General features: G+C 39.8%; 1 protein-coding gene and 1 non-coding gene across 2 annotated transcripts; both read left to right on the forward strand.

Annotated features, from left to right (window-relative positions):
- Window positions 1–241: 241 nt before the first annotated feature.
- On the forward strand, window positions 242–6867 carry LOC145436396 (uncharacterized). Its single transcript, XM_080313742.1, has one exon. It carries the CDS (start codon window positions 3259–3261, stop codon window positions 4444–4446), a length of 1188 nt encoding a protein of 395 aa, XP_080169868.1. The 5' UTR covers window positions 242–3258; the 3' UTR covers window positions 4447–6867.
- A 4100-nt stretch (window positions 6868–10967) lies between these two features.
- LOC145436668 (U5 spliceosomal RNA) lies at window positions 10968–11082 on the forward strand. Its single transcript, XR_013914393.1, has one exon. It is a non-coding gene; the product is annotated as a U5 spliceosomal RNA (small nuclear RNA).
- The last annotated feature ends 4157 nt before the right edge of the window (window positions 11083–15239 follow it).

Consider the following 15239-nt stretch of genomic DNA (forward strand, 5'->3'; position numbering starts at 1 on the left):
AGTTTCAATGTGAAATATGTGGGAAGGCATTCTTGAGAAAGGATGCCGTTGCAGGACACACTAGAATTCATTTCAACGAGAATTTGACATGCCCAATATGCGGAGTAAGGATTTCAAGTCGCATTGCCTTGAGAAAACACCTTCCCGTGCATGGAAATGCAAGGAAGTTTCGTTGTGAGGTATGCGGGAAGTCATTTTTGCAAAAATCAAATTATTCTAGGCACATGAAAGCACATTTCAAATAGCGCTCCACAAGTGACATGGCTTTTTGAATCGTCAGTCTCGTTCACACTCATGAAGTGGAAAGTAGATTGGAATTTTTGAGTCAGACGAAACAAGGCTGATGATTTAGAACAGTGATTCCCAACTTATATGTCTTGGCGGACCGCCTTTTCATCCGTTAAGGCAGTCCGTCCCTTCCAACTTCATTCAAATTTAGCTGTGGTGTCCTGCTACCGTTTCCTGTCTTTTGCAAGAAAAACTACAGGATGGTGTAGTGTAAACTGAAAGCATTAATTTTCTTCAGTTGAAAACTATACCTCACTCTGTGGAATTCGTGAAGACTTTTATTGTTTTAAAGCAACTTTAGTTGATGAGATGTCTGCTGATGCGTGTCAGAAGCAAGTCTTGAAATACATCGTCGTGTCGTTGAAAATGGCCGTCGCATACCAACTTCTCTAAAGTCTCGGAAAATCGTAAATTGGGTTACCAATCATATTGAAAGCATCCAACCAAGCTTTCGGCGGTATATCTCGTCCGGTGTGTGATAATTTGCGGAATTGTATCTATTTTATAAAAACATTCTTTACATGTATTAAGCTTGGATAATATCTGATCACTAGGACAAGTTTTTGCAACTTTTTTTCACAGCTTCCTAGATTCTCTAAGTCTATGTACTATGATGTTTGGAGTGATTTTATAGTGCAACGTTTTGCAACTTTTCTCTATTTTTCGTACCAAATTTCACTGCAACTTTGATTAAATATTGCGTAAAATGTAAAGAAGTGATTTAAAAACACGCTCTCTAAACTATTCCTAGTATGTTTCTATTATCATTTATTTGCAAAACAAAGAGCTATATGATGGGGTTAGCTGCATCTCACTGTTATCTATGACACAATGGATTGCAAGCAGGTAGTGCTACTACGTCTGCCAAGCACCGTGCCTGAATAATATGTGAACAGATCGCTTAATTAATTCTGCCGTTTAAATTTTGGATGGTTTCCCATTTCACATACACCCAGGCGAGACCGCCGAAATTAACATTTTCATTGGGTCACTTTATTCAGGCTATTTATATTGTTAAAGGCGCCTAGAGTGAGTGTTTCTGCGACGCCTCGGGTCCGGTTTGCAGACCTAGGGGGCTAAGGGTGTGTAATTTGACTTGTTTTAGGGCAGTGGTTCCTAACCTTTTTCCACCTACGTACCACTTCGAGGTTTTATGCAGTGCTCGCGTACCACCTACATAAGTTGTGCTCGCCATAGGCGGTCAAAAATGCTTTCACTATTTATGACGTCATTTCCACGTATTTTACCTATGTGGGGTGTAATAACTAGGATGATTTTTTACCTAAAAACGGAGGATTTTGACCTAAAAAAACTTCATTTTGACCAAATCTTGACCTCACGTATGCAAATTGGGTGTTTTCGAACATAATGTTAAAATTGTACTATTTATATTAATTTCTGGACTTTATTTTAGCGATATATGGCCCTATGAAGAATTCCAGTAGTTACACCACGTATTATGGTAGAGTCATTTAAATTTGTTGTAGTACAACGATAGATACTTTACTACATTCTCGGAAATAAAGTGTCTGTCCTTACTAAGTAACTAGGCAAGAATGGAGAAATAACGTTTAACAGCAGTAATTGTTGGCTGACAACTCTGATTTGTGCGCACACTGCTGGTGACACATTATGTTGCTTCATTCTGACAATGCTGCGTACATCACAATTTTTCATCATGCGCTGCTTGATATAAGAACCATGCAATAGCCAAGCAGTCTTGCTTCAGTTAGGATATTGCGGTACGTTGACCATAGCACCATGTCAATTGTCAACCTATTTGTTTCGTTTGGCCATTTAGGATTCACGATAAGAGCTTCTTGAAGGTACAGAACTTCACGATTAGACTCACAATGAGCAGACAAATGGGCTGTCTACAACGGTAGGCATGTAAAGTAGGCTAAAAGCTTTAAAATATCAAATGATAAGTTCACCGATAGCGCAAAATCTACGACACAAACGAAATGGAGGTATCAAAAATATTTTGACAATTTTTTGATCTAACGCTTCAAATTTAACAAAATGTTGACTCATTTTGACATGTCAAAAATATCGCCCTAGTAATAACAAATTCTATTATTCTAGGCAGTATCAGCCAGGGTTGATGGGATGCATAGAATTGTTTTTTCACCACTAGTCAAGAAACTTTAAAAAATATCAAAATCGACCGACCTGAACTAATAATAACTCCATTCGGTCGAAAGAAACTGAATCTACTCGCGGACTACCCGAGAGACCTTCGCGTACCACTAGTGGTACGCGTACCACAGGTTGGGAACCACTGTTTTAGGGGGAGGGGCTTATCGCTATGCTGTTGGCTTTTGAGGGAACAATTATTTCCGCATTGCATCATTTTCTTGCTATGTAACGGAAAAAAGTGTAATTTTGAATGTCCGTGAAATGGCAAAGTAACAAATTTGACAGCTCTGCAGGAACTAGGTTATACAACGGAACCTTTCGAGTATCTCATACCCTACTAATTCAACAAAAATTATAAATGCACCTTTTTACTGCAACTTTTGTCAAATTAAGTGCAACTTTCTCGCGATTTTAGTGCAACAAAAACTTGCCCTACTGATCACTTTCACTGCATGCACTCAATTTTGCATCGTTGAATGACTTCGTGTGTTTGATGTAATATCGGGTTACCTAACTCGTAATGGTGTTGGATCATTCGCCTATGAGACCCAAGTTTCGAGTTATGCCGTATCGTGTTTTTGGAGTAGATGAGTCATATTATCAATATGATATTAATTAGCAGTCGATTCGCGGATATCTGGATATCCTATTACGGCTGTGTTTATGTCCAAATGAGAATGTTCAATAGAAATTGGAAACCATGCTTTAATAATCACGAGCCTTTTGGCCTCATTCGTTTTGTACAGTGGTTTTAGGATAAATATCAAATTAATTTAGGACGAAACTGATTGTCATAATCACCCGCTATTGAATCTTTACCATCGAGGTACCATGGATCAAGAAATTCCAAATCGTGAAATACAATCATACTCGAATCATCACACTTTTGCTGAAAGTGGCAGGGTGGAAAGCTTTGAATGCGGTATCTGCTGCAAAATATATCTAAGTAGGAAGGGATTGCAGAGGCACGTGTCCTTACACCAAAGAAAGTTTGTATGTGACTTTTGCGGGCTTGCCTCACCATCAAATTATCACCTGAAACGTCACATGCTCATCCACGGGGACATGAAAGAGTTTGAATGTGATGTATGTGGAAAGTCGTTCACTCTGAAGTATAATTTGACTAATCACATGTCTATACACAACGATACCAAGGACTTCTTTTGTGATGTTTGCGGCAAGATGTATTCTACTAAGAGAGGTTTGCAGAGGCATGTCTACGGACACAAACGAAAGTTTTCCTGTGACTTTTGCGGTCTTGCTTTCCCACACAAATCTACCTTGAAGCGCCACGTGCTCATTCACGTCACCGTAAAGGAGTTAGAATGCGATGTCTGTGGAAAAGCGTTCACCCTAAAAGCTAGTTTGACCAAGCATATGCGTGTTCACACCGGCACCAATGACTTCTTGTGCGATGTTTGCGGTAAACTGTTTCCTTCGAAACAGAATCTGTATAGACACATTAACTGTCACTACGGTTTCAAAAACTATGCGTGTGAGATTTGCGGCATGGCAGTTACCTCGAGACCTGTTCTGTACGCGCATATGAAAAGGATTCATATGCCTAAGACGTCTACCGAGAATCACGCATGTCCCGTATGCGGTCTGTGTCTTGCAAATAAAAACATCTTGCAAGAGCACCGTCTAGTGCACACGAATGAAAGAAAGTTTCAATGTGAGATATGTGGAAAGGCATTTTTGAAAAAATGTCACGTGCGAGCACACATGAAAGTGCATTTCAACGAGAATTTCCTATGTCTATTATGCGGATTAGAGGTTTCGAATCGCGATAACTTGCGAGCTCATTATCTCGTACACCGTAATGAAAGGGGATTTCAGTGTGAAGTATGCGGGAAGTTATTTCCGAGAAGATGTGACGTTCGACGACACGCGAAAAGGCATTTTGACGGGAATTTGGCATGCCCAGTATGCGGAGTAAGGGTTTTGAGTCGCAGTTCCTTGCGGAAACACCTTATCACGCATGCGAATGAAAAGAGGAAGTTTGAATGTGAAATCTGAGAAAAGTCATTCGTGAGAAAAGCGACTGTCTCTGAACATGTGAAGATACCTTTAAAATAGTGTTACTCAAGCTGCGTTGTCAGTCTTGGTCACCGTCCAGTCACGCAGTGGAAAGTATATTGGAATATTTGAATCCGCGATCAAACAAGGATAAAGATTACTTACGAGCATTCGAAAATTTATTTGATGCGTAGCAGAGTTGTCTCAAATCTAACCGGCAGAAGCGAAGTTACAAGGGCAGAATATTTGGTGTTTGAAATGATATAAAGTGGGTGGTTCCAAAACAGGGACGGTTAACTTCTCCAGTCGGCGGGCCGGATATGGAAAAATGAAGTACCTGACGGGCCGGAGTCCTAGGTCGACACATTCATCGCGGAATTATCCATCCATACAAGGAATAAGTCGTATTTATTGTTGTTGTTGTTGTTGTGTTGTTGTTGTTCTTGTTCGTGTTCGTGTTCTTGTTCTTGTTCGTGGCATTCATGGTGTTTGCCGACTACTATGGTCATTTACACAAGGCCAATTTTCTTTATTTTTACTCCGTAGCTGCCGACTTGTCGCACGACCCACTTCGAGACTTTTTATAAGACACTGCTTACACGGATGATATGGCGAGTAGGAGCCTAGATAAACCTCCAACACTTTGGTAGAAATTCTGGAGTCGACCTCGGTCGGACTCGAACCCGCAACCCCATTGGTGTTGCAGCTGTGAACTATACCACCACGCTATCTCACCACAATAAATCGTATTTAATGTCACCTTTAATTTTAAAGCATAGAGACCAAAAAGGGGGAAGCATGTGGTGCAGTTGATTAAGCCGTAATCGATCGCGACACCAATGGAACTGGATTCAAACCCCAGTTCTGCCTTACTTCTGTGTGTCGAAGGTTTATCTGGGCTCCTTATCGTTAACCTCACTGCGATTGCAGGGTATGAAAATCCCAGAGTGTTTCGATACCAGCAGCGATTCGATAAATACTATGTTAGCTGTACTACTGTGTAACATCTACAATATACATACAGGATTAAATGGTACCATAATTCTTCAAATACAGTAGTAAGTTATGCACTTAATTTCGTCGTTTACTTTGGTGAGTGATTTCACTTTTGCTGCCAACATTTCTGTACTATTATGTTCTACAAGACGGACACTTATACCAAAGTAAAAGCGACTATGAAGCTGACACAGCTTGTGTAGTTCATCGTCGATTGCTACTGCATAGTGCATGGATCGTTGGATCATCATTATTTCACCATAATCACTGATCTTGTGTTATAACGAACTAAGTACCATTTATTGTGTCATAACTAGGACGATTTTTTTACCTAAAAAACCGAAGATTTTGACCTAAATTTTTTTAATTTTGACCAAATTTGACCTAACGTATGGAAATTAGGTGTTTTCCAATATAATGATACAATTGTACTACTTATCTTCATTTCTGGTTGGAACTATCTGTACTGACGAAGTAGTTTGGCCTGAAAAAACTTCTTTGCCTAAAAACTGACAAATTTTTAAATGAAAAAACGTTATTTAACGAAATCTTTTCCTATGAAGAATACCAGTAGAAATATTTGATTTTTTTTAGTACAAAGAAAGATACTTTCCTACATTCTCGGGTAGAAAGTGTCTCTCCTTACTAAGTGGCTTGCCAAGAATGGAGAAACAACGTTCAACAGCAGCAGTTATTGGCTGACAACACTGAAGTTGTGCCTACACTTCTGGTGATAAACCGTGTTGCTTCATTCTGGCAATGGTGTCTGCATCACAATTTTTCATCATGCGCTTCGTGATATAAGAACCATGCAATGCCCACGCAGTCTTGTTTCAGCTGGGATATTGCGGGGTACGTTGAACATAACACCATGTCAACCTATCTTGTTTCATTTGAATGTTTATGATTCACAATGAGCAGACAATGGGCCGTCTACAACGTCTACTAAAAAGTAGGCTACAAGTTGTCAAGGGATAAGTTCACCGATAGTGCAAAATCTACGATACAAACGAAATGCAGGCTGCAAAAAAGTGCTAAGTTTGTAAGTAAGTTTGACATTTTTTGACCCAACGTTACAATTTTGACCTCATTTTGACTTTTTTTGACATGTCAAAAAAATCGCCCCAGTCATAACCTAAAGATAGAAATTGCGAACTTATGTCCTAATTAATAGGAGTTTTCCAAGTGCAATTCTTACTTTGGTTTTGTTCCCGAGCATTTTTGCAGAATAAAGCGGTTATCTGGTGTCCGAATTATGCGGATTCGACTTTGCTTCATATATAACAACCTCTGATCATACGCAACAGCCTTGCTTTGTTCTGCCTCGTGATTTAGCGTACTTATCTCTTTTAATGACTGACTGCTTCGCCACGGGGAGTGTTTTCATATCAGCCGCAAGTATGCTTTAATAAAGTCTCCGCTGCATTCGTTTTATAATCAGTTACATTGGGAGTTCTTTGACGTGTTATACAGAGGCGTAGACAGCAAGGTTCGTGTTAGAATTAGTGTGTAATTTTGAAAGACTTGTATATGTGTGTGTTCACAGCAAACCTTCTTTGGTAGAAGTTTACCCGAACCTTTAGGGGTTCGTTTATATATCACATAGGCCTAGTTGGTTCGCACCAACCAAAGCCCTCGTAGTTATTTCATTTAAGTAATTATAATTACCAATTGGAAAAATGATTTTTTTTAAATATATTCAAAATTGGATCTGCGGAGTCCTATACTGTTAGAAATGAACCAAATTTGGCGTGAAGCGTTTTTTAGTGTAACCCGAATGGCTGGAAACCGGAAAAATAAGTTATTTTTGAACAGCTCCAATGTAGGCCTACACTGAATGAAAAGTAAAAGAAGATAATATAAAAGACAAGAGACAAAATGAGGTGACGAAAGGCGAGATCGATTTGCCAGGTCGTGGTCCAGTAAACTTGAGGGCGCCTTCATATCTTTTCAATGTATCGCAGTCTGGAGGTGTTTTGAAAGGATGTAACTATTAAGAAACTGATGCTGCTACGGGTGGTCAAAATAGTCATCCTTGGCGCTGAGGAAATATTTCTACTCCAGTAGGCTTAGGCTACAATAGTAGAAGCACAGGTTTTCATGTAAGTAAAAAACGCTTGTATTCTAGTTTGGCATAGCTTTGCCTATAAAACTGTAAGGTAGAAGTATAGTCTAAATCTAAACGCCACAGCGTGATACTAATTGCTTAATTTTAAATGAGCTTATGAGTATTGGAGATAGATTGGGGCTATATGCATTTCAGAAGGTCGTGGTTTATATGCCGAACCCCAACCTCCCCTGCGTAAATACCCACTGGACACGTCGTTGCATCACACCGTCACAATTCGACTATTGAGCGGGCCTATTTGCTTGCAACCAATGATCGCCAAGATGGGCGTGCGACTACAAATCATATGTATGAGTTGGGTGTGTGTCTAATGTCTAGCCCTCCGCGGAACCCCTGATACTGCTGGCTCGTGTAACTCCTAGTGTTCCGTGGAACACCGGCTAAGAAACGCTGGGTTAGGGTTAGGTTTTGTGTTATGATATGTAGGGGTTGATTTAGGGGTTGGGTGGGGGTTAGCGTATGTTTTGGGGTGGTGAAACCACATGTCAAAGTGACGCAACCTAAAGCGTCGCTTGCTGATCTGTGGTTTTTAATTGTGTCGCATGCTCACTAATATGTAGGGCTGCATTTAAAACAAAAATCAATTTAAAACAAACATGTTTAAAACAAAGTCCTTGTTTAAAAGGTGTTTTTATTGATTTTGTTTAAAGCCATGGCGTCACCAATATTCAATTGTGACGCCATAGTGGATGGACATTGACAATTGAAAATATAGGGAAAATATAGCTCCTTTGACGAAATATCTGTACTTTTTATGTTGAACCGACTGTTTTGAGGGTTCCAACCATCCCATATCGATATACGTCTACCATATCGGCTGGTAATTGTCCGTAGGCTCATACAACATGTTTTTTTAAAAGTGTTTACGCAATTATGGCATAATTATACAACTTAAAAAACAAGACTTTTATCAAAAGCCTTAGTTAAAACGCTGTTTAAAACACGATGTAAACAAAGTGTTTTAAAACACCGTTTGTTTTAAATGCAACCCCACTCACATTTCGGGCAATCTCTGCTTCTATGAGTGAAAATGCATTACCGACTGGACGAAATATCCCCTGCACCACTGAAACTGAATTTATTTTCAAGCACTGCACTTATTTGTAGTGCCAATAATAATTATTTTGGGTATAGGTCTCCAAGATGCAACAAGCAATTTCAAAAATGGTCACCTCCAGCTGCCCCTATAATTTGTCATTTTTGACGAGTCTGCGCAAATTCACCAAATCACTCCGCGATATTGGACAAGAGTGCGTAACAGGGCTTCCACGGCTGCGGAGTCCCCGTTTACCCGCATTTTTCCGGTAATGTGTGGTGTTGACAACAAAACGGTCGTCACTTCGGCTCTACTCACGAATTACCCCACTTTCTTACGATAATATCTGGGGTCGACAATAAAAAGGTCACCACTTTTACACGACTCCCGATTTCACCGAATTTTGCCAAACTCTGACGTTTGCTAAGACGAACTCGAGTTTTTTTTTATCGCATTTTAAGACATTTTCTACAAAAAGAGATGGTGTCGGTGTCGCTTCGTCTGATTACGAATTACTGATTACAAATTAGTGAAGTACATTTGTACATCTGAAATCGTCGTCAATTTGGTCTGATGATCATCAGTGCCTTCTGCGAAAGATATAGTGATAAGTTTTTTCGAACCACACGTGGCTTTATTTTATGCGTGGCACACGTTCTTCTGTTCGTGCACACTTTGCCAGCGGTGCGCAGATTAGAGTGAACATTGGTCACCTCCTGCTGAAAGTGTGCGACACCTAGACCAAATCTATACTTTTAAAACAACTTACTTGAGTAGCCCACTCACTTTTAAGGCTTTTATTTTGTTTCTGTTTGCAGTAGTTTTGACGTGTCTTTAAAAGTGATTCTTCTACTTTCAACTGAGTAGAAATTTACGTCGGTAGCTCTAGCTACTTCTACACGAGTATAGCAACGCTGATTAATTTGATCACCTCTGCTGAAAAGTGATGCCTATAGCTAGCCTCCAACTATTTTGGATTCGATTGATTTATAGCATAATAACAACGACGATACAAGGCATATTACATGTGTCTAACATCCGACAGCTCTATCGCATAACAATCGATCATATGTCAGCGCTGTCTGAACACGACTTCGTGGTTCTGATACGTTTCCAGATGATCGTTTTTAGCACAGAGATTGGGCAACATCGCCACTTTAAATCGTATGCTTTCGCGGTACGAATGAGATTTCTGACAGGACTAAATACAGGGAAGTGTAGATATCTTTGAGACACACTCGTCGACGTACTTCAGCGATCACAGTGAATAGGATTGAATAGGAGTTGTGATATGATGTATGTTATTCAGTTTCGGAAATCGCTGCAACTACGATAGCCTATACCAAGGCTACTCAAATATTTTTAGCAGTAATCATTTTATATCACATGAAATATTAATTTACAGTCATGCAAATGTAAAAGAGTATATTCACATTGAAATAAGCCCGTCTATTTTCGGCTGACATTCGTAATCGTCAGCAACTATAGTAGAGAATTAGAAACAAGATAGTTTTATATCAACAATCGTATCACCAAATATGACATCACCAGCATGAAATTCGGTATGTAGCCCTAGATGTAAAACGGTATAACTATATACAAAATCCGGTAAAGCGGTAGGCTTACTAGCAGCAAAAGCAACAAGTCAAATGTACTTATTGTTCTGTTAGTCACAGCTAGTGGTGAATTGGCATTTTAATTTCATGATAGTTCTTTAAATTTAAATCGTAGTTCCAATGTGGCGACAGTGAGTTGAAGATTTTCACTGGTCAGCAAGTGGCCAAGTCACACACAACACATGCCAACTCTATTCTTTATTAAGTTGCTATTTGAAAACGCTTACTCGCATCCATTATAAGTCCGGAGCTGAACAGAAAGAATAAAAACGCTGCTCTTTGAAGAGATTTTTGTAGGCACAGAACCTCGATATAGCCTAGCCTACAATTGATTGAAATGAACCAGAATATTTTCGGCGGACGCTCGTCAAGGGTAACCGTCAGCAACTAGTAGAGAATTGGTAAGAGCATTGTATAACACTGCACCCTGTTCTTTTAAATCAACGTTAATGGATTTACCGAGTAAATACTGAGGCAGATGAGCTCCAGAATTAGCATTTGCCAGTTTAGTAGCCTTGCTATTATATACTTGTGTAGTTTTCAAGGCCTATACTTAGTATTAATAGGTGTTCGCGTTGTGTCTGAATTTCTATTTGAAACTTAATGCGAGTGTTCGTTGTGAGCACCATTCGCGTCTCACTCGACTATGACCAGAGCATTGTTCTTTCTATGTGTGTGCTACCCACCGTAATGCTTAGTAATTTGATGTCGTATAATATGAATATTTTTTAAAGTATATGTAACTTTGCTCTGGCCTCTCCTCATTCCACGTACAAAACTTTCGCCTTTTACTAAAGTTTTCCGTGGGGAGGGGCGCTCAATGAGTCTTTGATATTTTTCCAACCCAGGTGCGCCTGGGTACCTTTCTCCTGATTGTTTGTATATGCAAGTGCTACATGTCTACCGCAGTAACTCCGCGTTCGGGGATTTACAAAACGCAACATACGTTTGAACGCATGGACTAAAACCATACGCTGTATAAAGTACACCGGAAATGCGTTTATTATGCAAGCTCTTTAATTATGTACTGTTTGTAGGTAGCCCACACGAGTCGTATGCATAATGCAGATTCAAAGTAAATCCAATATAGCAAAGTATGCCTCAAAATAAAAGTCACGGACCACGTACTTCGCCATATAGCAATGGCAACTAACAAGGTTCGAACTATGCAGTTCACTGAAGTTAAATATGTATATTAATTGGTGTAATATACTATTGTGAGGTTTACAAGTTACAGATAAGTTATTTTGATCGGTATGACCTTGGCGTGGTAAACTTTAATATTTGTTGATTCCAACTTCAGTGTTACTGTTTTCGTGTAGCATAGTTCAAACTTTTTCGGTTGCCATTGTTACACTACGAATTACAGGATCTGTGATTCTTTTGTAAATAAACCCTCACATACCTAACATTAACACATCAACCTTTAGTAGTCTGAGCAAACATTGTCACTCATTGCTTTCAATGTAGAAATAAAATTAATACGCCACAGAGTATATAGCTTAAACGTTTTGGTCGGCTAGTCACAATATCATCATCTGGTTCTGAAAATTAGTGGCCAACGTTGAGAATCGTCACACGACAGGACGAATCCGTAATTATGCAGTGCCTTTTAAATCACTGTTGCAACGCACTTTTTGCTAATCCAGGACAATAATTTTACCGATTAGCCAGTTCAGCGGTGCAGTTCTACCGCAAACGCGTAATCTTGAAATTCGATGATGTTTTTGCATTTAAAGTAGTTCAATTCATGCATCAATATTCTTCCAATGACTTGCCTCCTGTATTTAACCATTTCTTTTTTCTTGCCTGAAGTGTGCACTCTCGAAAGACTAGATTTTTCTCCAGTGGTAAGATTTATATACAATTAAACATCCTCCCATCCAGAGTAGGAGAACAAAAATATTGTCAGCTTATTTTCTAATTAGATTAGAATTAGCAAGAGCTTGGACATTGAAATGCTTACCGAAATAGAGAGAGATATAACTAATAAGCACGAGACTGACAAATATATGGACACTTGGCTTGGTTGGAATTAGAACTACTGAATTTGCGACATCTTGGATATTGAATAAGTTCAGTTGATATCAAATCACATTCCATTCTTATATAAGCATGATAATGGCAAATGTCTGTACAGCAAGCTAGGCTCATTTGGCACTATACAATGCATTTCTCCTGTAGAGAAAACAGCAATTACAGTAGAATTAAAATTAGAGTATAGAAAGATTTCACAATTTCGATTAGAATTAGATTAACGGCATTTCGCTGTGATTAGTCCAATTACACAACAGGAAACATCTAGTTGTACAAGTTTTCCCCCACCAGCAACCTAACAACTAAGTGGATCCATTATGCTGGTCCTGTTATAAGGAACTACATACCAGCATCCATATACGGGACCTTCCCTAACACACTTTTTAAAAGAATTATTGCGACACCACTCCCCCTTTTACTGATCTCCTTATCCTAACCTAAATTTTAATATGTTGTGTGTTATGCCGGGATAAATTACGATATTCATCCCAACCAACCAAAACCGAATTTCTTAATAACATCTGTAATTGTTGAATGCAGGGTGTGATCAGACCATTTGATCCTACCCAGAGTCATATCGTCCTCACCGTTACGTTTCATTGGTAATATTTTCATACGATAACGTGATTTTTATCGGTTGGACGACTGACTAAATATATAATATTTCTCGCGGTCATTTCACAGCACGTTTCTGAGCGGAATCGCGGTGGCCTTATGCCAAAACCGTGCGATTGACCTCGATAATGATGAATAGGCAAAAGGCTGCGCTATTTACGTCCTGCATAAATGCAGTGCTTTCATCACTATATTATATACTTGACTCTAGAGTTGTACTATTGGATCACCGGTGGGCAAATTCTCCGGCTGGCGGGCCTGATATGGGAAAATGTAGTACTTCGCGGGAGGAACTACAAAATCGATACATTAATCGCATAGTTTGAAGAATAGATACAAAAAACAGTATTTAATGAATACATAAGCCTAAGGTACTGCAATAGCTGTTAAAGTCAATCAAACATCTGTGGTCGACCAAAGTTGCAAACAAGTTCTTTGAACTCTGGCTGCATACCGGATGTAGAAACCCTTAGTAAAGACTGCACGTGAACATCAGTCATATTGGAACTCAGCCTTGCCTTGTTTCCTCACAAATTAGATTTGAATTAGATTACCAGCAGTTCGTTTCAATTAGTATAATACTAATTAGACGGCCAGAATTATCTAACTTTCAAAATCTGTTTCATGGCACGTTTATGGGATGAATCGCGACAGGTCAATGCCAAAATCGTGCGATCAGCCTCGCCAAGGATACACAACCGAAAGCCAGCGCTATTTTTGCGTACTTGTGTACACTGCACCACTTTCATTGACTGTATTACGTAGCCTACATGACACGATTTATGATATCATATCTGATTGTTAACTTTGCAGAATTCGGTATATAGTTGAATATGGGTAAAATATACACAGAAGGATCTCCCGTGACTGCTGACGACATCCCCAAACGTTGGAAACACACGAGGAGCGTTCGGATACTGGGAGTTCTCGAAATATTCCTCGGTCTAGCCTCAATCGCCCTTGGTGCCGGGATATTGATATGGGTTATGACAAACTGTGCCACATGCAGCAACTTCGATAAAATCGGCGCAGGCGTATGGGGTGGAGTCATAATACTGATCACCGGTATCACTGGTATCAAGATAAAACCTGATACCTCCGCATATGTGGTACGCACGAATTTAACTTTCAATGTCATGTGCGGGGTCAGTATGGCGGCTGTTTTTGCCATATCTTTTCAATCTCCTAACGACTTAACCGGGGAGATGATCGGATATATGCATCAGTCAGTGTGTGGCGTATGTGCGTTGACTTTTGTAGTTTGCGTGTGCCATGTTGTGATATTCTGTGTCGCTATGTGTCGCCCTAGGCCTGTCATCGCGATAATATATGAGAATCCAAGAACTGGAGAGCAACAAATACTGTACGAAGATGCGAATATGAGAACATACGAAGATGCGAGTTTCAGAACATACGAAGCCCAGCCATCACCAGATAGCTGTATATCCTCCCAACTTACACCAATACCTTCCAGAAGTGTTACGACTTCTTGCGCTAACGAAAGCATCACGCCTTTAAGCAAAAGACTGAACAGCACGCGTTCCAATCGAGTGTTACCTTATCAAGAAGTTATTACTTCTCCAACTGATGACACCATCGCGCCGCTAAGCAAAAGACTCAACAGTACACGTTCAAATCGTGTGCTACCGCCTCAAGAAGTTTATCCCACAACGGAGCGGAGGTTTATGGGTGTTATCAACCAAATATCGCATCAACAATCTGGATTGAACAGTCGACACTCAGATGAGGAAGATCCGAATCAGTATCAACGTGCGGTCAGGCACAACGAAAGCGTGGTCAAGAAGTCGTCGACGAAAGCGACGCGGGAGCAACGCGGGGAAAAACGTTCTGTGAAATCGAGTCGGTCTTCAAAGAAATCAAACGGACATTACAGAACGGATTCATTCCGCGCTGAGTCATTTTTTCGGTTTTAGGTGCTTGTGGATTGTTGAATTGAAACCGTTGACCTCATCCGAGGAAATGACCAATTCGTGTGCTATAACTTTCCGAGGCTGGACATAACAAGAGGAAGGTCAGTGACGGACAGGTATGGTCAGAAACGAAGCACTTCTACTTTTCAAAGTATTTCCAGCAGATTTTAACCACTCGCACTACTTCCATTTTTGTAGCCTCTTTTAGGAAAAACGACTGACTTTTCACTTCTTGGATTTCGTAAAATAGAACGTAGTTTTGTATATGCTGCATCGGTTTTATGGCTGAGATTGTAACAGCAACTGGTTGAAACAGTCCTTGTATCAAGGTAGCTGAATTTATGTTCTAATATTGCACCTATTTGTATAGTGTCATTAGTAGGCTAATTTTGCGTTAGTGGCAAAGATGTACCTTCATTCAATTTCGATAGAAG

The sequence above is a fragment of the Botryllus schlosseri genome, chromosome 3, assembly GCF_051294905.1.
Source record: "Botryllus schlosseri isolate E-star chromosome 3, Bs_hap1, whole genome shotgun sequence".
Lineage (NCBI taxonomy): Eukaryota > Metazoa > Chordata > Ascidiacea > Stolidobranchia > Styelidae > Botryllus > Botryllus schlosseri.